The sequence below is a fragment of the Aquarana catesbeiana genome, linkage group LG02, assembly GCF_042186555.1.
Source record: "Aquarana catesbeiana isolate 2022-GZ linkage group LG02, ASM4218655v1, whole genome shotgun sequence".
Taxonomy (NCBI): Eukaryota; Metazoa; Chordata; class Amphibia; order Anura; family Ranidae; genus Aquarana; species Aquarana catesbeiana.
The window spans coordinates 759,652,064-759,677,914 of NC_133325.1; the positions used below are offsets into that span (position 1 = coordinate 759,652,064).

At 44.2% G+C, this 25,851-nt stretch overlaps 1 protein-coding gene across 2 annotated transcripts in view; it reads right to left on the minus strand.

Annotated features, from left to right (window-relative positions):
* The window catches only part of KCNJ6 (potassium inwardly rectifying channel subfamily J member 6), a 312,118-nt gene that overhangs the window by 40,035 nt on the left and 246,232 nt on the right, over positions 1-25,851 (minus strand). For both annotated transcript variants that reach the window (XM_073617209.1, XM_073617208.1), the window contains one exon: positions 24,424-25,344. In XM_073617209.1, the coding sequence (XP_073473310.1) occupies positions 24,424-25,312 (889 nt within the window). In that variant the 5' untranslated portion in view covers positions 25,313-25,344. The remainder of the gene's footprint in view (positions 1-24,423; positions 25,345-25,851) is intronic.

Below are 25,851 nucleotides of genomic sequence, written 5' to 3' on the forward strand. Positions count from 1 at the left end.
ACCTTAAGCTTTTTTGCAGTTACCTGGGATCAAAACTGATTTAATTTCTATTTTATTTCAGTGACCTACCTACACAAAATAGGTAATCTGCATCGTTTTGCCAGATTAGTCTTGATTACTTAAAGTAATTACTTATTACTAAATCCAGGAGCCTGCATTCACTCTATCTGGCCTCCCACAGTACACAGAATATGGAAATGCAATTATTTTAGTAAATATAAACTGATAAATACCTTTTCTCATCAGTGATTAGAGCAGTCTTGTGACTTCTATTATTGTCCAGCAGAACACTGGTTAAAGCTTGTAGGAGGAGTTTTTATTCTCCTCTGACTGTCCTATGATGGCACTTTTATGGTATGATGGTGCCTGACCCTCTGTCTATCTCTGTCTGGATAGTGCTGATTGGCCCTGTGCTGATCAGATGCACCCCCCCCCCCCCCCCCCAAAAAAAAGCTCTTCAGTAATACACACCAAACTGAGCATGTGCAGGGTGCCTCCTAGGGGTCTTTACTATCAGCAAATAGGTTGGGGACAGTAAAAGAAGAGGAGGATCAGGGAAGACAGCCTTTTTACACAATGCAGAGTATTAACCCCTTAGGTTCCACAGTCAGTGTAATAAGCATGCTTTGCTGCATATACAGACTGCTTTTACTGTTGTGGGTTTAGTAACACTTCAAATGTTTAACCCCATTTACCGTGAAACCCATAAATAAGTTCTGATGCAACTGCCATTATAAGTTACATAATTAGCTGAGTGGAGTCCACATGTGAGCGGGGCCTGGTGTTGGATACTCAGAAGGGAGGAATGTCACACGGAGGTCTGAGATTGCAACTTAGTGTATTAATGTGAAAGTTCAAACAACACAATACAGAGTCTAGGTGGAGGCAGTGAACTGGTAATAACACTTAAATTGAGCTATGCACCCATTGTGGAGAGGGACGCTTGAACGTCGATAGCACCTGGCAGAGGAGGAGGCGTGCTGGCAATGTTGCAAGCAGAAAAGGCTCCACACTGATGAACTGGTGACCAGTCCCTATTCTGTCCCTCCTCCACTGGAACCTCTTCCCATGCTAGGCAACTCTCCCTGACCAACGAGTTCCTGTCCCTGTCCTTACCACATGCAAAATGTGTGCCAATTGTAGGGGGTCAGTGATTTTATAGGCACTGCGCTCACTAAAGAGGGGTTATCCAAGGCAGTTGCATCCAATCAGACAGCTACTCACCTGATGACACCTATGGGGGCCTAGAACGAGCAACATAAGTAGAACGTAAGTTCCTCCTGTCCTCCATTCTGACAGCACCACCATACAGGGAGGCCAAACTACACTTGCCTACACAGCTGAGTGCAATTAAAGTATAGGCAAAACTTTTTTTGCATTTTGGATAAAGTAAGGGAGGGAGGGTTATAACCCCTGTCAGCCTATTTTTCGCCATCTGTGTCCCATTGGGGAGATTTCCCTTTACTTTCTGTCCCTTAGCCAAAAAAGGAAGTGAGAGGAAATCCCTGCAAATTAAGGGAATTCCTTGGGGACTCCCAGGTCACCAGAACTACTGTCCCCATTGGAAGTTTCCCTTCTATTACTTTTCTGGGGACAACCCAAAATTTGGGATTTTCTTTTACTTTCACTTTCAATTATAATGGTAAACAGGACAAATAGAGAGGCTGAATCTATCTAACAGGGGCACTAACAGCAATAAAAATTTATAGGGGTTCTAATCCATCTCAACCCTATCCAAAAACTAAAAAGAAAAGTGTTACATGAACTCAGAATAAATACACCTCATTCTGGAAGGCCTCCGAATCCAAGAACATATTTAAACAAACAGCATCATGAGATATCGGGATAAGCCCAAGATAATGTTCTTGAGAACCAATCAAGACTAAAAATATCTCAAGCTTTGAACAACCCCTGCAGCATCCCTGTCGCTATAGTATTTGTTCCAAGAAAAGGTCTAGCTGTAAATTAGGATTGCACATACTTATGCCCCGTACACACGATAGAATTTTCAGACGGAAAATGTTTGATAGGAGCTTGTTGTCGGAAAATCCGACCGTGTGTAGGCTCCATCGGACATTTTCCATCGGAATTTCCGTCACACAAAATTTAAGAGCTGGTTCTCAAATTTTCCGACAACAAAATCCGTTGTCAGAAATTCCGATCGTGTGTACACAATTCCGACGCACAAAGTTCCACGCATGTGTGGAATCAAGCAGAAGAGCACCACTGGCTATTGAACTTCATTTTTCTCGGCTCATCGTACGTGTTGTACGTCACCGCGTTCTTGACGTTCGGAATTTCCGACAACATTTATGTGACCCTGTGTATGCAAGACAAGTTTGAGCCAACATCCATCGGAAAAAAAACATGGATTTTGCTGTCGGAAAATCCTATCGTGTGTGCAGGGCTGGGCATTACTGTTTCTTCCAGCTGTGCTGCTCAACACTGCACCGTTAGTGAGAAATGGTCCATTGGGAAACCAACACTTCCCGGAGTATCAATCTTCTGGGTCCCCCACAGCTCTCACTTGTTCCTCCTGATGACCTCCACATAATTACAGGATAAAGTAGTAACATGGGGATCAGCAGGAGAAACCAGTGAGAGCTGCTGTAGACCCAGGAGATTAATACTCCAAGATGTATTAGTTTTCCAGCAGACTTTGGGGCACCATTTCTCAGCAACCAGAGCAGCATTCAGCAGCACTAACGGCAAGTAAAGTATGAATGTACAGTCTTGTTTTACAGGTAGACTTTTTTTTTTTTTAAAGTATACAACACCAACAGGGTCCAGTAATAAAAAATGTAAAGAATATGGCACACCATGAAAAAGAGGGTCAACCAAAACTCAATGACCGATCAGAGAAGCATCAAGAGGCCAGCAGTAACTCTAATGCCGCGTACTGTACACACGAGCGGACTTTACGGCAGACTTTGTCCTGCGGACTTTTCGACGGACTTTCCGAATGAATGGACTTGCCTACACACGATCAACCAAAGTCCGATGGATTCGTACGTGATGACGTACGACCGGACTAAAACAAGGAAGTTCATAGCCAGTAGCCAATAGCTGCCCTAGCGTCGGTTTTTGTCAGTCGGACTAGCATACAGACGAGCGGACTTTTCGACCAGACTCGAGTCCGTCGAAAAGATTTGAAACATGTTTCATTTCTAGGTTCGTCGAACTTTTGGGGAAAAAAAGTCAGCTGGAGCCCTCACACGACCGAATTGTCCGTCGGACTGTGGTCCGCAGGGCCAAGTATGCCGTAAAGTCCGGTCGTGTGTATGCGGCATAAAGGAGCCACACAAATCCACACTTGAGGTAGAACAGTCCATGGGAGAATGATTAACCTGGACATTCCACATACCTGGAATGAATGGAAGAGTAATGAGGAGAAAGCCATTGCATTAACGAAAATACATGCAGGGGGCACAGCAAATCAGAATTTTTTTTTTTAGATGAGAAGATAAACGTTTTAGGCTTAGAGCAAAAGTGTGGTGAAAAACCAACACTTCTCATCATGAGAACACCATCCCTACAATGCATTTGGGTGGTAAAAGCATCATGTGGTGGAGATACTTCCTTAGCGGGGGGGGGGGGGGGGTCTGTGAAATTAATCAGAGTTGGATGGAGACAAATACAAAAAACTGTTTTAGCCTGTAAGACCCCTGAGACTGGAGTGGAGGTTCACATTCCAGCATACAGATAGAGCTACCATGAGGTTGTTGAAACACAGAACTGAATGTTTTAAATGGCCTAGTCTAAGCTCAGATTTTAGTTCATTCTGTGTCAAGAGTACAAAATTGCTGTTCATCTTCAGCCCATAATCATCTAGAGTAGATGGGCAAAGTGACATAATGGGCAAACATTGCAGGACCCATATGAACCAAGCTTTTAGAGACATCTGTAATTACAACCAAACGTGCATCTACCAAGTATTGGTTCATGGTTATTAATATTTATGCTGCTAACAAATGTCAGCTTTTTTTAAAATCAGGATTTGTGTCGGATTAGAATATATTTGAACCAAGAACACATGCTTTTTAAGCATATTGTATAAATCAAGTGGGAAAATCTTAAATAAACCCATTTTATTCCAAGTTGTAAACTACAAAATGTGCAACAGCCCAAGAGAGGTGAAAAGGCGGGTGAATACTTCTGCAAAGTACTTTTGTATACTATTTTATAATAGATCAGAGGCTTGTGGTGTTTATACTGTTTTGGCAATCTAAAGCCCCATACAGATGGGCTGAATGTCGGGCGGCATCGAATATTTAGATATTCTGGAAAATGGCCGGCATTCGGCTCATGTGTACTGCAGCCGCGCTGGCTCCAGTCCAAGGAGCATGACCGAAAAAGGTCTTCTGACCGTCCAATCGGCCAATGGCTGAGAGCGCTGACCAGAGTGTTCTGGTGGAACACTGAAAAGTAATTGTCTCCTTTTGTATTTTTAAAGCAAAGGTCATGACATTTATCACCCTATCACCTGCCACTTATCACCCTATCACCTGCCACTTATACCATGAACGGTATAAGTATACGTGTGATGGGGCACCTTAGCAGTGGTATAGCAATAGGGAATAACTACTGTGACAGTGACTGTCTCTGTTTGTACAGTGCAGACAAGTACATAAGCCACTGCAAATTGACCCATGATGTCCCACATTAAAGCGGAACTTCAATAATTTTTTCATCTTTCCATCTATTAAATCCTCTGCCCTTGTTGTTTTAACTGTGGATAATAAAATATTTTTTTTTCTGCCAGTAAATACCTTATACAGCCCACTTCCTGCTTTTTGTCTGGTCATTAGCCTAGGCTTATGACATCATGTACAGATCTCTCTCTCTCACTCTCGTGAGACTTTGCCAGGAAGGGAGGGGGGGATGAGTCATAACAGGGCAAATGAAAGCTGCAGAGCTGGAGGTGTGCCTCTGTGTGTCTGTGTAAATCCAGGAAGTGAACAGGCAGCAGCTTCAGCTGCCCACAGCTAAAATGGCTGCAGCCAGACTTAGTGGAGGGAGATTTCTGCAACATATTTGGCAAGTACAGAATCACAGTATATATAAAATAATATGCAAAGTGGTTAGAGGGAAGCTTCAGAATGGCAAAGATGTTTTTTTTACAGATTATGTGAGCAGATTGCAGTTCCTCTTTAAGGACAACGTAGGCATCATTAAACTGTAATTTCAAAACTTTAAGTTTTGGATAGCTTAGGAGTTGGAACTTCTATAATTTTTTATCGTTTGTTGCCCCATTGGAGAGATATCGCTGCACTCCCCCCCCCCCCCCCCCGAGGAACAACAGGAAGTAAGTGAAAATCTGCAATCCATCGGGTGTCCTTATTGGAACATTTCCTCACTACCCCTTTTACGATGACAACTGTAAAGTTTTGGATTTCCTATCACTTTCTTTACTGGTTTTCAAGGTGATGATTTAAAATAGCATTATACTTACCTTAATCCCTGCTCCCACAGTCTTCCTCTCCATTGGTTCCAGTTGTGATAACCAATCCCCTAAAGCCTCTTATCTTGCTGGCTTTCAACTGGCTATGTGGACCTTCCTTGGCCAACGCCATCATGTACAATGCAGGATCAGCATCCACCATTGGTCCTTCATAATATGTGATGACATAGAGTGTCCTCACACATGAGTGAGGAGAAGAAAATGTTGGCTGTTGCAAGACTGAGGGTTAAGGAAGTATTTGACCTACCAGTAGACAAAACAAGCTTTCTATTCTTTATAGTCTGGGAAAAAAAGGTTTAGCTATAAAATTTAGCCCACCCTCCAGATATTAAGCGCTGAGAATAAAACAGAGCAGGCCCATAACCAAAGCTGGCCATACATGACTCGAAATTTGGGCTGTGGATGGCTCTGGCTCGAAAAACTTTGTTTGAGAATCAAAGGTGTTGGCCAAAAAAAAGTAATTTGAGCTATGACAGTAGTCAGTAAGCTGCAGTCATATAGAAGCAGGTTTCTACTGGCCTTGATAAGAACTGTAATAGGCACAGAGAAGCTGCCCCATTTACATTGTCTGTATTAGCATACCCAATAGACACCAACTGACTACAACATGGGTGCTCAACCTGTGACCCTCCAGCTGTTGGGGAACTACAAGTTCCATCATGCTTCTGCCTTTGGAAGACATGCTTGTAACTGTCAGCAGCTTGCAATGCCTCATGGGATTTGTAGTTCTGCAACAGCTGGAGGGCCACAGGTTGAGCACCCATGACCTACAGTTATACTTTATCTTCCCTTGTAGAGTGATAGGCCATAAGCATCCATACAGGAGCATGAAGGTTGTAGATGAGCCCTCTGGACATCCATTGGGATCTAGACTGCTGCTTTGTAGATGATAAGGCTTTGATCAAACAGAATCACCACCTGCTGTATGGAGAGGAATAGGAAAGGCTAGGGAGGCTCTGGGCTTCAGTGATCGGTGGAAAAAACGTGTGTACCATCAAAGAACAAAAAAAGAACCTGTCCTTAAGGGGGTCCAAACAGTATTTCTGTGCATGACCTGTGATGTCTTCCCCTCATAAATATGGAGGGACTGCCAATACAACATAAACTAAAGCTGGCCGAGTGCTGCTTTATTATGATTTTTTTTGGCAAGCCTGACCCTTTACTGAATTAGTTAACACCTGTAGATTTAATATGTCATACCCCATGATTCCCAACTGTCAGCGACTCATATAGATGTAAAGCATTTTAGGAGTACTAAATTATTTACTAGTCGTTCATATGACATCTGTTGCACATTCCACTGGCAGGCCAATCAAGGATATTAAAATAATTCAACATTTTCCACACAAAATAAACAATGCACAAAGCAATTCAAGTCTGAGTGATTATATAACACGCTAGAGAACTAAGTAAAATGTGTAATTTCCAAGCAATCACCACCAACATACCCAACATTTTATAATACCCTTGTATTCTTGCAGGGCTCTCTTGCAGCTCTCCTTTACTCCCCTCTTACTCCCTTTCCCAGGTATATTCACACCACCCAGGCTATTCATTTCCTAGCTATTTTTTCCATTCTTCCTAATAACTCCCACATACCCCAATGAAATTACTTCAATTTTATACCAGTAAAGTCTTCAACGTAACCATCTGCCACCCTTTACAACCCGTTGGTTGGAAGTATACTAAAGCTCCACCATTAACAAGAATCTGAACATATGATCCAGAATGAAAGGCAAACAAAGATTTTGCAATTCCAAGAGCAATTCCAGGTATGGATGTTTTATATATAGTTACAGTGGTCCAACTTGGACCAATGTAAGAATGCATATACCATACCTGGCTGATCCCCCTGGAAGCTGGAAATGTCCGAAGTAGGCACTGCCACTCCACTGATCTCCACTTGCTTATGGGGCCTGTGCTGAGCAGCTGGCCTGCTGCATTTTGAACACATTGCCCTGCCTCGCCACCTCGTCCAATCGGAGAACACTTTGCATTTATTCAGAAAATGCTAATTATTCCCTGAATGGGGTCCGTGCTGAGCGGCTAACCTCCTGAATTCAGAATGCAACAGGCCGGCCACCAGCCAGGCCAGGCACAGGACCCAGAAGCTAGTGGAGGTCACTGGAGTAGTGGTGTCTTCTTCAGTGATTTCCAGCTTCCAGGGGATCCCACAGGTATGGTAAATACTCTACATAGTTACTTTAGTCCAAGCTGGACCAACGTAACTATGTTTTCATATGCGGGCGCTACTCACGTATGCGTTCACCATAACATACCCATCACGCGAGCTCGGCGGGATGGGGTGCGTTGAAATTTTTTTTTTTCTTATTTATTTTATCTTTTATTTTTTATTTTTACACTGTTTTTTTAAAAAAAAAATGGTGTCACTTTTATTCCTTTTACAAGGAATGTAAACATCCCTTGTAATAGAAAAAAAAGCATGACAGGACCTCTTAAATATAAGATCTGGGGTCAAAAAGACCTCAGATCTCATATTTACACTAAAATGCAATAAAAAAAATAGGTAAAAAAAAAATGGCCCTTTAAGAGCTATGGGAGGAAGTGACGTTTTGATGTAGTTTCCGCCCTACAATGGTTTGGAGACGGGTGGGGGCCATCTTCCCCTCACTCGTCTCCATGCCCAACAAGGGTGAAGATCCGATAGCCTCCGCTGCTGCCGACGGCTCCGGTAAGTGGTGGTTATGACTAAGGCCTTATAGGCTGAAACGCGTCAACTGTTCCTATTTGCATTTGGTCACTGTGGCTTGTCAATAAATATTATACTTCTTAAGAGCAATCACCGGAGTGCGGATCATCTTTTCCTCATTTACCTACTCAGCCAGCGACTGTGGATCGAGCACCTGGGATCTCTGCTTTCTATTTGATGTATGGGTAGTAGCACTGAATTTTTTGTTTATATATAAGTGGTGGAAGGCATCGGAGCACGGCGGGAGGGGGTGCCCCTCTCCCCCGCTGATAAAAGTGATCTCGTGGCAAATCCGCCACAGAGACCACTCTTATCAGAAAGCGGACCGCCGGACGAAGAAGAAGATACCAGGGTTATGGCAGCTAGCTGCTGCCATGAAAACGATATTCCTCTTCAAACTTAGGACGTATATCGTTGTGCGGCGGTCCGTAAGTGGCTACTGCACAAACATTGTTCTGGTGTTTTTCAGGATCAGCATTGACTGCCTGGCCCATACATACATGTAAATCCTGCTGCCTACATAGACTTTTTTTTTTTTTGGGGCAGTATGAAAAGATAGCAAAACTGCAAAACTTTTCTTGGAAGCAGGTGTGGTCACATGAAAGAGGACCGCCGGACGAAGAAGAGGATACCAGGGTTATGGCAGCTAGCTGCTGCCATAAAAACGATATTCCTCTTCAAACTTAGGACGTATATCGTTGTGCGGCGGTCCGTAAGTGGCTACTGCACAAACATTGTTCTGGTGTTTTTCAGGATCAGCATTGACTGCCTGGCCCATACATACATGTAAATCCTGCTGCCTACATAGACCTTTTTTTTTTTTGGGCCAGTATGAATAGATAGCAAAACTGCAAAACTTCTCTTGGAAGCAGGTGTGGTCACATGATTGGAGCTCAATGTCTGCATCGTTATGGTAAGAAGAACATGAAATGCAGATTGTTTGTTTGGAAAATGATAGTATTGATCAGTATTATCACCTCCAATGCATTAATGAACGCTCAAGGTATTAAAAAAAAATAAAAATGTACGTACATGTTTTTGAATAGGTTTTTAAAGTCATTTGTGTTTGGGGGTTGGGGGGTTGGAAGTACACCAAACCTTTCATAGTCCTGAAAAGTCTACTTTAGGCAAATCAGTTTTTGTGAATGTGTTTGTGAAGTCTCTTACCTAAAGACCCTACAAGTAAGGCCTGCTTTACATTTGTGGCTGGGGGCAGTAAAAAAATAGGTGGTTGAGCCACATTCTGTTATTGGCAGGATCTCCAGGTAAGAAACTTACAAGAGCTACACAAACATTAATTGGCTTAAGAAAATCATATGCAATGAGGCACAGTGCCAAACATACTTAGAAATAGATTTTGGTCTTACATGTGTTTTGGGATTGCCTGGGTATTAGATTTTTTTTTTGGACTGTAATTTGGACTGAAATTTGTTCAGTTACATCCACCTCGGTACCTGTGTCCATTGAAGCAACTGGCAACACTGTGAAGTCACAATGGGATTTTCGGACGTTTTACAAGCTTTTTACGAGCTGAAAACGCTCAGGTGTGAATGCAGCCTTACGTTTTGGTTGCCAATTACTTCAGTTTGTGCGCTTCTTTTGTTTTGTTTTTGTTTTGTTTTCTTAAAGTGATTGTAAAGGCCTGTTTTTTTTAAAATAACAAACATGTTATACTTACCTCCACTCTGCAGCTCGTTTTGCACAGAGTGGCCCCGAACCTCAACTTCTGGGTTCCCTCAGCGATTCTCGCAGCTCCTCCCCACATCAGATAACCCCCTAGGAGAAGCGCTCTCCCAGGGGGTTACCTTGCGGGCGCACTCCCGAGTCCAGAATTCGGTGTCCAAAGACATGATTGCTGGACTCAACCCAGCTCCCCGCGTCATTGGATTTGATCGACAGCAGCGGGAGCCAATGGTTGCACTGCTATCAATCTATCAAATCAAGAGCCGGGACCCAGTGCAGAGAGGGACAGCATGTCTCCGGCGTGGGGATTACGGGGCTCAGGTAAGTAAAACTGGGGGGGGGGGGGGGCGGCTGGGGGGCCGGTGACTGCCAGAAGTTTTTTCACCTTAATGCATAGGATGCATTAAGGTGAAAAAACATGAGGGTTTACAACCCCTTTAAGCCTGGATATGCCCAGTAGGCTTTGTTTTGTATATCTTACCTTTTCCTAGGCCTCATGCACACGGGGCATTTTTACAGCTGCTTTTAGCAGCGGCAGATGTTTCTTTTTGCAGCTTAAATCGCCTCTCCATGTTATTCTATGTGTCCATGCACACACAGGCTTTTAGGAGCTGTAAGTGGCATAGACCTGTGCGTTCTGAGGTGCAGCGTTAAAGCTGTAAAAATGTCTGACGGTGCTAAACGCAGCTTAATGCTGGATACAGCCGCGTTAAGCCTAGTCAAGCAATTTTTTTTTTTACATGTCAAAATCAATGGTTCCTTATGAGAGCCCATTAGTTTGAATAGAAGTTGCACCACAAGTCGGATCATGATGATTTGACTTGCGGTGCAGCTTGTGCACTGAGGATTTAGAAGGGGAACTCCACACCAAAATGAAAAAAAAAAATTGTTGTGGGCCCCCCCCCCAAAAAAAATCCATACCAGACCCTTATCCAAGCACGCAGCCTGGCAGGTCAGGAAAGGGGGGGACGAGCGAGCGCCCCCCCCCCCCCCCCTGGACCATATCAGGCCACGAGCCCTCAACATGGGGGTGTTATTGCTTTGGGGCAGGGGGGGCCCTGCGCTCCCCCATCCCAAAGCACCTTGTCCCCATGTTGATGAGGACAAGGGCCTCTTTCCAACAACCCTGGCCGGTGGTTGTCGAGGTCTGCGGGCGGGGGGCTTATCGGAATCTGGCAGCCCTCCTTATCAACCCCATGTGAATGAGTATGGGGTACATTGTAAAAAAGTGTCAAAAATAAAAACAGTAGCCACTGGGCTGGAGAAGTTCCAGGACTCCTTTGGGTATAAGGCGGAAGTGATGTCAGCTTGGGAGCGAACCGCTGGACATCTCCTCCAGCCCTGTGAGCACCTCCAGTGGCCGCGGTTTTCCATCATCCACGGGACGGGGACACTGCAGATATGGATTTGGCTAGACATTTACTTTGTGAGTTGTTAGTATATTTTAATAAACTGTCTATTGCTGCACCACATGGCACTTTGCTTTCTTTACTGGGTTCAAACACACACAGGAACTGTGGGGGAATCCACATGTGATTCAGACAGGAATCGCACTGCACCCCTGTTCAAATAACATGTGATTCTGTGCAGTGAGATTTGCGCCCATTCATTTTGTATGGACACAAATCATACCGCAAAGTATCGGTACTCGGTATCGGCGAGTACTTGACTAAAAGTATTGGTTTATCGCTGATAAAACAAACAGTATTGGTGCATCCATATTGCATAGTATTTATGACCCCTCAGCAGGTACCTGGTTGAATTATTATTAATAATATATTTAATTAAAATATGCTATTACAATTTATTATTTATTAAACATGTAAATTATTATTGTTGTTGTTACTATTATAATTTATTAAAATATTATATTAAAAGAGTTTGTCTGACTGCTAAATGATCGTAATTGCCTGCAATAGCAGTCAAAGCCACTAGGTGGTGGGCGACAAAGACAAAACTTGCCTTGCTGCAAGCTGTCTCTTCAAGACATAAGATGACAATTTAAACCGCTTAGCTTTGGAAGAAGTCCAAATTATGCTTTCAGATTTTTTAACCCAGAACTGAATCTCACAGTTATAAATCTGCAGATCTGCTATATAAATATGCTATTTCTAGAGCAGGGACCGGCACAGCCAAAGCTGACAGTCGTGAAACTAACAGTCCCCGCAATCCTGGCAGGCTATGCTAGAACTAGTATTTCACAGCATGTTCCCTATTTCGTTGTAGGAGACGGTATCACAAGTGGCATCTGGAAGGATCCGCTCAAAAAAAGATGTTACAGTTTTGGTTGGATGGTGGCAGATTGAATCACCAAAAAAGGTTAACTGAGCTTCGAATGGTACATTTCTGGGGGCATAGATGGGCCTTCTCTATGGCAGGAAGTTGATGTGCAGTAATCGAGTGGCCTCAGCTGTCATGAAGACAACAATCTGCTAATCCTGGGAATGTTGGAGCATTGAGAAGCTTTAGAAGTCTGGCCTGAGGTTAACGCTGGGCTTGACAAACCCCAGATGCCAAGTCACAATGGCGACAAGAAATTGCGCCCTGGCGCCACTATGCTGCACACCACCCTGCTTGTGCCTCCCCCCCTCTGTCACTATGTATCCCGGGCTCCGCTTCCCCATCTGCAGGGCATGTCCGCTCTCCTACTCTTCTTGTTCTTGACCCGGAAGTGACAAGTGATGTCACTTCCGGGTCCCCATTGACAGTTTCCCCGGCCATTAAGGCGATGGTGTGATGTGCATTGCATTACATTCAGTTAAGAACAGGAGAGACATGCAGGGTCTTAGACCTTGGATGTCTCATTAAAGAGAACATGTTACCAAAAAAATCATCACATAGGGGACTTTTTGTCCCCTATGTGATAGAAGAAAAAAAAATGTTTTTTTTAATTGTAAAAAATTTTAGTTACACCCAAGCACATACTCCCCCCCCAAAACAAATTGAGCCCCCCCACCCCCACATATCCACACACGTACAAACGTAAACACATGCTGGCGGGGCACCTACCCCTGAAAACGTTGATTGCGACACAAATGTAACATATTGCCGCGCACGCCGGAATTTGAGCAATAATTATAGCACCAGAACTCCTTCGTAACACTAAACTGATCACCTATAGGGGTTTTTTAAAGCTCACCTATAGAAAATACAGGGTACTGAAGTTTGTCGCCATTTCACGGGTGCACGCAAAGTTAAGGTTTGACATGTTGGGTATCTATTTACTCGGTGCAATCACCTCTTTTTTACTTTACCAATAAATTGGGTAATTTATTGCATTTTTGTTCCCCCTTAAATTAACTTTTAATGTTTTTTTTTTTTAATAAAACTTTGCAGTAATATTCTGTGACATAAGAAACTGGAACTACCACTATTTTATTCTCTAGAGGGCACATGTGTCAAACACAAGGCCTGCGGGCCAAAATCCAGACTGCCAGACCCTCGCACCTCTCTTGCAGCTGTGGCACCCCCTCGTCTCCACCGCCACCTTGTCTCAGCAGTGGGCAGCAGAGAGGAGGACAGAATTCCTCCAACAGATCCTGACCTCTCTGTGCAGCCCTAGCAGAGGCAATTATTTAATAAGATAAAGAGTAGATACATTTATATAGTCTTACAGATAGAACTGGCCCTTTGAGGGCAACCATAAAGCTGATGCAGCCAGGGCCGTCTTTAATTTTGATTGGGCCCTGGGCAAACATTTTCTTGGGGCCCCCCTCCATTCTGAGACATACAAAAAATAGCAGGTAGACTCAAAATCAGTTTACTGCAGCAGATCACGCAGCGATTGCAATTGTTTGCCAGAGGTTACAGCCTATCATTACTGCTCAATGGCTGGTTTCTAGAGGTTACAACACATAATTTCTGCTTGCCGATTGGTTGCTAGAGGTTAATGTACATTATTAGCGCTCACTAATTGGTTGCTAGGGGTTACAGCACATCATTAGCACTTACTGATTGGTTGCTAGAGATTAAAGCAGATCACTACTGTTTGCTGATTGGTTGCTAGAGGTTCATGCACATCATTACCTCTCACTGAGCAGTGGAGCAATCCCAAATAATTGAGCAAGTAAAGGGGCACATTAATACACATACTACAGGAGAGGTTCAGAGACTGCGGACATACTGCAGGAGACAATCAGAGACTGCGGACATACTGCAGGAGATTACCAGAGACTGCGGACATACTGCAGGAGACAATCAGAGACTGCGGACATACTGCAGGAGACAATCAGAGACTGCGGACATACTGCAGCAGACAATCAGAGACTGCGGACATACTGCAGGAGACAATCAGAGACTGCGGACATACTGCAGGAGACAGAGACTGCGGAAATACTGCAGGAGACAATCAGAGACTGCGGAGATACTGCAGGAGACAATCAGAGACTGCGGACATACTGCAGGAGACAATCAGAGACTGCAGACATTATACAGGGGATGGTCAGAGAACTTTCAGCAATGCACAGCTTTCCAGTTGAATAACACAGCTCAGGGTTTAAACAGTCAGGCATTCTATGGTTGTAAGGACATACCTGGCCAGCCAAACTCACTACATACATTCCAGACTGTGGGCGGGGCTTCCACTCTCTGCTCTCACTAAAGCAGCTGGGAGCTCCACTGATGCTTTGTTGGGTGGGCCCTGGGCCCACATCACCCGTGAATGGTCGCCCCGATGACAGCTTTGCAGAGCGCACAGAGGACACGGGAGGATGTATTCCGCGCTAGCCAGCTGAGAGGGGCGGGGCCGGGAGCTCCACTGACGCTCTGACCCCGCCCACGTGCAGCCTGTGTACTGGGAATAGAGCGCCTGTAGTGAGAGCCAGTGATCGGAGTGGGAGTGTCATTGGAGCTCCCGGCCCCGCCCCCGGACCTCTGTATTCACCAGGCAGTATAGAGGGGGCGGGGCCGGAAACTCCACTGACAGTCACACTCCGATCACTGGCTCTCACTACAGAAGCTCTTTTCCAAGTACACAGGCTGCACGTGGGCGGGGTCAGAGCGTCAGTGGAGCTCCCGGCCCGCCCCCTCTCAGCTGGCTAGCGAGGAATACATCCTCCCGTGTCCTCTGTGCGCTCTGCAAAGCTGTCATCGGGGCCCCAATTCACGGCTAGCGCGGGCCCCCCACCAAAGATTGGGCCCGGGGCAAGTGCCCCGTTTGCTCTGCGCTAAAGACGGCCCTGGATGCAGCCCATTATGAAACTGAGTTTGACACCCCTGCTCTAGGGTGTCTGCTTTTAGAAAATATATGAATTGTTTGGGAGTTTTATGTAATCTTCAGGCCCAGAGGGCAAAAGAGGGCAAAAGGGGCAGCTGCCCCGGGCCCAGTCATTGTTGTTGGGGCCAAAGCAGCTGCCCCTTGAGCCCGCACTGCCCACAAATAGTCGATAAGTAAATTCGGGAGGGCCCAAGAAAATGTTTGCCCTGGGTTTAATCAATATTAAAGATGACCCTGTTCTGGCCTAAAATTATTTTTTTAAACGTGTGCAAAAAAATAACAAGAAACGTCTCTGGCTGTGAAAGGGTTAAAGGATAAGCTCACCTGCGGGAACATGTTACGTGTTCCACCCGTAAGCTGGAAAACTGGCTTCTAACTTTTTTAGCTGGCTCCTAGATTCAAAGTAAATTTTTCAAGCCCCTTGGTAAATGCATGTTGCCTTATGGCAGCCCATTCCTTATTCATGGGCTGACCCCACACTGCAATGGATAAAAAAACATGTATGACCTGTTTTTAACAACACAGCAATGGTATATGCGTTGTCGTGCACTGTGTTGGAGTCTACTGTACAATGCATTGGAGTGCCATTCACCAAGTATGGCAATGCCATACACTGCACATAGAGCTTGCATTGTTGTATTGCGTGTTAACATGTGCAATTCAGTATATGTTGCCACAACACACAAGTGTGAATGGGTCCCATAAGTCTGATCTCACAAACAGCTGAATAGACACCTTCTTTCCTAAAAAAAAAATTTCCAAAGGATATGCTTATAAAATTATTTTTTAAAGTAAAATCAGTTAATAAAGAAGACCAGTCAAAATTGGATTTAAAGACCAAAGTCCAGAAGATGCTATTTCAGCCTCGACCATGGTAAGGTAAGGCAAATGATTAAAGAGGTTGTAAACCCTCAAGGTTTTTCACCTAAATGCATTCTATGCATTTAAGTGAAAAACCTTTTGTAGTGCAGAACCCCCCAGCAGCCCCCCTTTTATTTACCTGAACCCGATCGTTCCAGCGAGGGGGATGAACAAAGCAGCTCCAGCCACTGTCTCAGGTCCTCATTGGCTGGATTGATAGCAGCAGGAGCATTGGCTCACGCTGCTGGCACTCAAAGCCAGTGACACGGGAGGCAGGGCCGAGTCCTGCTGTCTGTGTCAATGGATGCAGTGCCCACCGGGAATACGGGTCTCCGTGGAGGCACTCGAGAAGAGGAGGAGCCAGGTGCGCCGCTGGGGGACCCCAGAAGAGGAGGATGGGGGGGGGGCCCTCTGTGCAAAACCCTTGCACAGAGGAGGTAAGTATAACATGTTTGTTATTTAAAAAAAAACAAAAAGCGAACCTCTACAACCCCTTTCCTGTAGCTTTTACTTCCTGGAATCCATCTGCCCTTATCTCATGCATGCAGGAAAGAGGGTGTGCCTAGCTGAAAAAGGCCCGCCCTCCCCTCATCCAAATGGAAGAAAAAAACATGTCAATGAAAAGTCCTGGCATGTATGACACTATGTTGCCTAGGCTAAAAAACTAAAGAGATGTAGAAAAAGAAAATATAATATACCTTCATATCTATTTACTAAGGCTAGCAGCATAAGGATTAAAAGTAGTTAAAGCATAACTACAGGCAAAACTTTTTTTTTTCATTTTGGATAGAGTAAGGGAGAGTTATAACCCCTGTCAGATTTTTTTTTTTTTTTTTTTGCCATCTCTTTCCGATTGCAGAGATTTCTCTTCACTTCTCATCCCATAGCCAAACAGGAAGTGAAAGGAAATCCCTGCAAATAAAGGGAATTCCTTGGGGACCCCCCAGGTCATCAGAACTAGTGTCTCCATTGGAAGATTTCCCTTCTATTACTTTTCTGGGGACAACTCAAAATGTGGGATTTTCTTTTATCTTCACTTTCAATGATAATGGTAAACAGGGGAACTATCCCTAACGGCACACATACAGCAATAAAAACTGACAGATGTTCTAATCCCTCTCCACTCTATACAAAACAAAAAAAAAGTTTTGCCTTTAGTTCTACTTTAAGTATAGAAGGAAATTTATTTTCCCTAATAAGCTCATAAGTGATGACTAATGCTGGTAAAAAAAAATCCACCAGAGTGTACAATCCAAGTTTAGCTTGGAGAAACCTCTATTTGTGATGGGTCGCAGAAGATCCATTCAATCATAAAAACTGAACAAGACCTTATGAAACAATGCATGAATGATTTGGATGGTAATCTAAACAGACTGTGACTGTACCAAGCAATGTAATGTTTCCTGGGGAAGTAATAGCATTGCACAGCCAGAAACAGGGGCAGGTAGAGCAGTGGTGGTCAACTTGAAAATTATAGAGGGCCCCGAGTGTGGTCCCTGGTGCTTCCAGGGGGCTGCACAATAGCGGCACATTTTTGCACCTCGATGGCCAAATAATTTTGGTCCTGCTGCATTTTTTGCAGTATAACGCAATCCACATTAAATATATTGGAGTACTAAAACCCCCAGCATTGGTGTCAGTGACTGCAATAATAACCCCCAGCATTGGTGTCACTGACTGCAATAATAACCCCCAGCATTGGTGTCAGTCACTGCAATAATAACCCCCAACCTTGGTGTCAGTCACTGCAATAATAACCCCCAGCATTGGTGTCAGTGACTGCAATAATAACCCCCAGCATTGGTGTCACTGACTGCAATAATAACCCCCAGCATTGGTGTCACTGACTGCAATAATAACCCCCAGCATTGGTGTCACTGACTGCAATAATAACACCCAGCATTGGTGTCACTGACTGCAATAATAACCCCCAGCATTGGTGTCAGTGACTGCAATAATAACCCCCAGCATTGTTGTCACTGACTGCAATAATAACCCCCAACCTTGGTGTCAGTCACTGCAATAATAACCCCCAGCATTGTTGTTACTGACTGCAATAATAACCCCCAGCATTGGTGTCAGTAACTGCAATAATAACTCCCAGCATTGGTGTCACTGACTGCAATAATAACCCCCAGCATTGGTGTCACTGACTGCAATAATAATCCCCAACCTTGGTGTCAGTAACTGCAATAATAACCCCCAGCATTGGTGTCACTGACTGCAATAATAACCCCCAGCATTGGTGTCAGTGACTGCAATAATAACCCCCAGCATTGGTTTCACTGACTGCCATAATACCACGTTCCTGTTCAATCGCACGCACCAAGTTCCTGTTCAAATCGCATGCAATTCTTTGCAGTGCGAATTGAGCCATTTTTTTTTTTTTAATTCATGCAAAACGGACTGCAAAGTATCGGTTCTAGGTATCGGCAAGTACTTGACTGAAAGTATCTGTACTCCCTGATAAAAAAAATATGACTGGTGCAAACCTATAAATGTTTGTGCGAATGTTCGTTAAAAAATGGACTATCTTTAGTCCTGACTATAATAAATAAAGTAGATATATACTGTACAAAACCAGCACACATTCTCTTTATTTTCAGACAGTTTGATAGATAAGGCTGAAGGAACCTTATTTATTCACATTACTAAGGGAAGACCGGTCTCAGACAGTTTCTGTTGCCTGATTTCAACGTTCATCCTCCTTCAATGTTGAAGATTTATGTCAGTTCCCATCCATTTGGTCGCTATGACACAGCACAGACTGTCGGAGGCGGTTTCTTCGGCCCATACACTTTGATAAATGGATAATGCATGTGCCTACCTCTTGAGTATACATAAATTATCAGGAAAAAGCATACCGGCTGAAAATATGTTATTTTAACATCCACAGTAAATACACAAAAATGCTTGAGGGTTTAGCCTAGATTAATCAAAGGGAATTAAATATTAATAGAGAAGCATGTTTTTACCAGTTGCTTTTGAATTGGGCTCTATTTGATCTCCTACTGTGGCTGAAGCTTAGGATGTTTTAAAGAAATATGGGAGTAAAAAGCGCAGCCAAATGTGCTTCTTTGCATATGCTGATAGCAAGATGAATGGCGGGATATTTAGGAAAAGTGGTGCTTAGAAAAAAGGACTGCGCTCCATTCTGCATGACTGGGAAAAGAGGCTCTGTATACCTTCTCCATCGCAGCTCCATCGCTAAGTATAGAGGTGAGGGGAGTGATTTGGGCAAAACTAATTGCCCCGAAATCATTGATTTCACATATAATTTTGCTCATTAAGCTGTTTAGGCAAAACTTGGACCGAGCCTCTTTGTGAGATTTGTTGTTTACAAGTTAAAAACATTTTCTTATGCTAGAAAATTACTTAGAACCCCCAAACATTATACATTTTTTTCCCTAACACCCTAGAGAATAAAATGGCGGTCGTTGCAATGCTTTCTGTCACACCGTATTTGCGCTGTGGTCTTACAAGCGCACTTTTTTTGGAAAAAATACACTTTTTTGAATTAAAAAATAAGACAACAGTAAACTTAGCCCATTTTTTTTATATTGTGAAAGATAATGTTACGCTGAGTAAGTTGATACCCAATATGTCACGCTTCAAAATTGCGCCCACTCATGGAATGGCGACAAACTTTTACCCTTAAAAATCTCTATAGGCGATGTTTAAAAAATTCTACAGGTTGCATGTTTTGAGTAAGGCCTCTTTCACACGGATGATCCGTATGTCCGTTTTTCATCCATCCGTTTTCGGATGAAAAACGGACATACAGTCATCCCTATGGAGCGTCGGATGTCAGCGGTGACATGTCCGCTGACATCCGACCCGCTCCGATCCGAAAAGTGTAACGGAGGAAAAACCTACTTTTTCCTCCGTTTTCGGATCGGATCGGATGACGACGGACACTACGGACCGTCATCATCCGATCCCCCCATAGGGGAGAGCGGCGCTCTGACAGGTCCGTCGCTGCACAGTGTGCAGCGATGCACCTGTCATCTTCCTGCTCAGCGGGGATCGGCGGAGCTATCCCCGCTGAGCAAGCGGATGTTCACGGGGCGGATCATGACTGATCTGCCCCGTGTGAAAGAGGCCTTACAGAGGAGATCTAGGGCTAGAATTATTGCTCTCGCTCTACTGATCGTGGCGATACCTCACATGTGTGGTTTGAACACCGTTTTCATATGCGGGCGCTACTCACGTATGTGTTCGCTTCTGCGCGCAAGCTCGTTTTTTTTTCTTATTTATTTTACCTTTTATTTTTTACTTTTACACTGTTTTTTTTTTAAAAAAAATGTGTCACTTTTATTCCTATTACAAGGAATGTAAACATCCCTTGTAATAGAAAAAAAGCATGACAGGACCAATTAAATATGAGATCTGGGGTCAAAAAGACCTCAGAACTCATATTTACACTAAAATGCAATAAAATAAATAAATAAAGAAAATAATTTTTAAAAAAGGTCCCTTAAGAGCTATGGGTGGAAGTGACGTTTTGATGTCGCTTCCGCCCTGCATTGTTATGGAGACAGGTGGGGGCCATCTTCCCCTCGTTTGTCTCCATGCCCAGCAAGGGTGAAAATCCGATCGCCTCCACCACTGCCGACAGCTCCGGTAAGCCATGGAAGGGGCCCGCCGATAAAAGTGATCTTGTAGCGAATCCGCCACAGAAACCACTATTATCTGAAACCGGACCGCTCACTGAAGATGAGGATACCGGGGTAATGGCAGCTAGCTGCTGCAATAACAACGATATTCCTCTTCAAAGTACCGACCTATAACGACGGTGGGCGGTCCGTAAGCGGTAAAAAAAAAATGTACTCTTTTTTCATTATTTAGAGAAGTGGTCTCCAAAATGCGGCCCATGGGTCGAGGCAATATTCCTTCCAATGACACCAATGATGTGCTATTTTTCTATCCACTGATACCAATGATGGGCTCTATTCTTTCCACTGACAATAATAATGGGGCACTATTCCTCCCACTGACACCTACGATGGGGTACTATTCCTCCCACTGACACCTACGATGGGGTACTATTCCTCCAACTGACACCAATGATGGGACACTATTCCTCTCACTGACAACGATGATGAGACCCCATTCTTTTTCACTGATAATAATTAATTGGGCACTATTGCTCCTACTGACACCTACGATGGGGCATTATTCCTCCAACTGACAACAATGGTGGGGCACTATTCCACTAACACCAGTTATGGGGCACTACTCCCCCAAGTGACAACGATGATAAGGCATTGATCCTCCTCCTACTGACCACAGGTGCTATGTCATTTTTTTATTCCCACTGACCACCAAGCCAGAGACATTTTCTACTCCCACTGACACTGGGGAATTTTCTACTCCCACTGGCCACAGTCCGGACACACTAAAGTCTGAGGGACAGTAAATTGGCCCTTTGTTTAGAAAATTTGGAGATCCCTGATTTAGAGGGTGTGGGTTTTTCGGCGTATTTCGGGTAGTTTCATCTATTTCATTTACTGTATATTTTTGCATTTTTTCTTTTTGTATAAGATCATTCTTTGTGAACTTTGTGGACTGTCTTTTTAATTTTTTTTTATTCACTGTCTGTTTTTACCTCTCTGTGAGTAGAATGAAGTTCAAAAGTGATTCTACAACAATCCGCAGCCATTTACAACTCAGCTTAAAAACCATCAAAACCCATCTTAAAGCAGAGCTCTACCCAAAAGGGGAAGCTCTGCTTATCTGACTCCTCCCCCCCTCCGCTGCCACATTTGGCACCTTTTGGGGGGGAGCGGGTACCTGGTTTTGAAGTTTGGCCCTCCTCCTCCTACCCACGCAGGCCAGGCCATTCACAAATAGCAGCACGTTTCACACATGCGCAGTAGGGAACCCGCGGCTTCACTGCCGGTTTCCCTTAGCGGAGATGGTGGTGACAGCAACCGAGAGCCGATTGAAAAATTGGCTCGGGTGAGGACACCGCTGTATTCGTGGACAGGTAAGTGCCCTAATATTAAAAGTCAGCAGCTATAATATTTGTAGCTGCTGACTATAAATTTTTTTCTGAAGAAGCCTGGAGCTATTCTTTAACCTTTTGCTGTCCACATAACCCATATGTGTGGCGGCAAAGAGGGTGAGCTTTAATGCCCACATGCTGCATATATGTGTCCATGGGCAGCTAAGGTTTCTGTGCTGAGAGCGGGCTTGCTGCACGTCCCTAGCACAGTGCCTGAACTCCCATAGAAAGATTCTGATCCCTGGTAATAATCAGGGGCTGGTGGGAATGCCTATCTATTATGTGACCAATGTGATAGCCAATCACATGTGATCTGGCAGTCCAGGGGTCACTGGGGCTGGGTGGTAAGGGGTTAAAGTGACGGTCCAACTTCTGCAAAAAACTACTAAATACAGCAACACTAATCTCATTATTAACCTCTTGCCGACCACCCCACGTACATTTACTGTGGGGTGGCGGCTCCTGTGCACAGAATCATGTACGGCCCACTCCTGCTGTGATTGGACAAAGCGGGACCCAATCAGCCGGTCCGGTGGACCTGATGTCCGCCGGGACCCGCCCATCATTCCCGACAGAGGCAGAACAGCGGTCTGCCTATATAAACAAGGCAGATCGTCATTCTGTTAGTTGGGAAGACAGAGATCTTGTGTTTCTGCTAAGGAGGAACAGGGATCTCTGTCTTCCCACAGTACAAGCACCACCCACACAGTAAACACTCCCTAGGAACACATTTAACCCTTTGAAATGGGGGAAGCTGCGCTAAAAAATGAAGTCCATAACGGTTGACATCAGGGAAAACAAAATGTCCATTGGGAACATGCAAAAAAATAATAACACCACAGTGTGCATATACAAGCAGTGTGCCCAACCACCGTAGCTGTTGATTGAGCTTACCAAATGGCAAGCTTAAAAGGCAGATGGCTATAGCCCAGCCAAGGCCTTTGAGCTTGATGATGATCACGGTGTTCGGATGGCAAGGGATCAATCTCTAAGGTCCACTTCCGGTATCCACGTACTCAATTGAAAACCTTGTAAATAGATCAGAGATAGTAGGTCTCATACCTCCTTCCAGGATAGCAGCGCCTGCTATCCTGATCTATTTACAAGGTTTTCAATTGAGTACGTGGATACGTGGATACCGGCAGTGGACCTTAGAGATTGATCCCTTGCCATCCGAACACCGTGATCATCATCAAGCTCAAAGGCCTTGGCTGGGCTATAGCCATCTGCCTTTTAAGCTTGCCGTTTGGTAAGTTCAATCAACAGCTACGGTGGTTGGGCACACTGCTTGTATATGCACACTGTGGTGTTATTATTTCTTTGCATGTTCCCAATGGACATTTTGTTTTCCCTGATGTCAACCGTTATGGACTTCATAGCTTTATTTGTGGGCATCAATTGTATTTGGGTACAGCGTCGCAACTGTCAGTTAAAGTAACGCAGTGCCGTATCGCAAAAAATGGCCTGGTCATGAAAAGGGGTAAATCTTCCGGAGCTGAAGTGTACATTTGCTAATAAACAATCAGTGCATCATAGGAGCGATGTACAGGCTCTTTTCGAAGTCTTCTCCTAGCCTCAGGTCGGATACTTATACTTGCTGGTGGAAGTGCTGCTTGAACTACAGTAGCAGGGGAAGAGGAGGTAGAGGGAAGAGGGATCTCCTGCGGCCTCTACTGAGGTGGGATGGGACATGTAGTAATAATATTTTATATTCCCAGGCTGGATGACACGACTGTGAGGGGTCCATGCCATGTAAAAAAATAACATTTCTGCAGGGAGAAGTGTCCTGCAGATTAGGGTAATGGTATGGTAAGTGATGTTTCAGTTTTGGGTGGACACCAGTATATTGGATCCTCCACTGGCTTCTTTAATTTCTCTGATTTTATTAGCAAGATGTCTCCAGCAGATGTGGTCCTCACCCTTCTCACTTGGCTAAATCAAAAGTGTCACCTCCTTCACAGCTGTATTCAAAAATTGCTTTTTCTATATTATGTAGGGTCTGTTTAGAAGATTAAGACACCATCATTTGGCTTTGTAGTGCAACGTTTATGGTGCAGTATTTGGAAAATGTTCTTTGAAAACTTGGCCACTGCAATCCATAAAAGATGCTGGAAACCAGGTTGTAAGGCTGGCCAGACACGGCTAGTGTTTTTTGCTTAGCCGGCTAAACAAAAAAAACCCCCAGATTCCTCCATTCACACAAATGAGGTGGATGGAGGAAAAACTCCCACCATGACATTGTGTTCTGACAGTGTGTATTGCCAGCTTAATTCTACATGGCAGTTCCATACTAATGGTTTACACTAGGGTTGTATTTTGTCAGAAATTCCCAGATCTACAAAGCTGAACTGCTAAATACACAGATGAATTGCATATAAGAGAGCCGTTTTCCTGATCAAAGATTTGTATTTTTCCCCATCCTTGTCCAGCAGATTAATACCACATCTAAAAATAACAGCAAGTGAATAAGTAATTGTGTAGATTACCTGTTGCTTCCACCATTCCTTCTAAAATGACCACAATCTCCAGGTCTTCTTTTGGTAACTGAGCTTTTGATACATCCCAGAATGGGCTGTGTTGGTTGATTTCATGGCTTATAATTAGTGGGGAAACCAAGAACAGGCGATCGTCCCCGGTATCGTACCCAACATTGATGTCCGTTTGGTTCAACGGTATAAACTCGCCCTCCTTCGTCTGTTTGGATTTGATCAGCTTAGCCCGTATGGACGCCTCTACGATATGTGAGTTCCTGAGATCTCCGACCCGGAACATTAGACACAGTTTTCCATCCCTCATGGAGATGACGGCATTGGTTGAAAAGACCAAGGTCTCAGCCCTCTTCTTGGGTTGGGAAATTTTAACAAACATGCAGCCCACCATAAAAGCATTCACTATGGAACCTAAAACGGATTGAACTAACAGTAGAATAATGCCTTCGGGACACTTGTCTGTGATGACCCGATACCCATAGCCAATGGTTGTCTCTGTCTCTATGGAAAATAAAAAAGCTGAAACAAACCCATTGAGATTATCCACACAGGGGTTCCAACTTTTGTCCTGTAAATGGTCCAGATCTCCTCGAATATATGCTATAAGCCACCATATCATTCCAAAGAACAACCAAGTCACTGTGTAAACCATGACAAATATCAGCAGGTTAAACCTCCATTTCAGGTCTACCAAGGTGGTGAAGATGTCAGTCAGGTACCGGTAAGTCTCTCTGACATTCCCGTGATGAACATTGCACTTGCCATCCTTTCGAACATACCTCTGGATCTTCTTTTTTGTGCATTTCTGTTTGATGATGTCCTCTCTGGCTTGTTTTGGGAGCTTTGGTTGCCGTGTGGAGATTGGGCTCTCCACGTCTTGCTCCATCAGGGCTCAGGGGAGTTGTTGAGGCTGGGAAGCTGGCAACATTAGAGAGGAAGAGATAAAACAGTTAAAAATGTTAAAGTACATGTATATGCTAAATGAACAACATTTCGTTTGCTTAAGCATTGTGAATAATAAACTGCCACTAAAAAGATGTCCCCATTGGGAGATTTCTCCCCACCTCCAAATCTGGTGATAAGTACCAATATTATGAATGGTAGGGAAGGATTAGAAGCTCTGTTAGTTCTTTCTTTGTCCCAGTGGCTGAAAATAAGCAGAAATCATGTCTTCAGGACAGGAAATTAGTGGGAATCTCCCCAATGGGACAGAGACAGCAATAAAACCTCTAGATCATCCATTCTCAACCAGGGTGTTGTGGAACCCTAGAGTTCCTCCAGATGTTGGTAGAGGTTCCTTGAGCTGTGGCTGATTGAACTCTCATTTAATGGTGCCTACATAGTTACGAGCCAATGGCATGACAGCAATGATCTTTTTAGCTGTTTGTAAAGGGGTCATTCTTACCACCACTGTAAAAAAAGTAA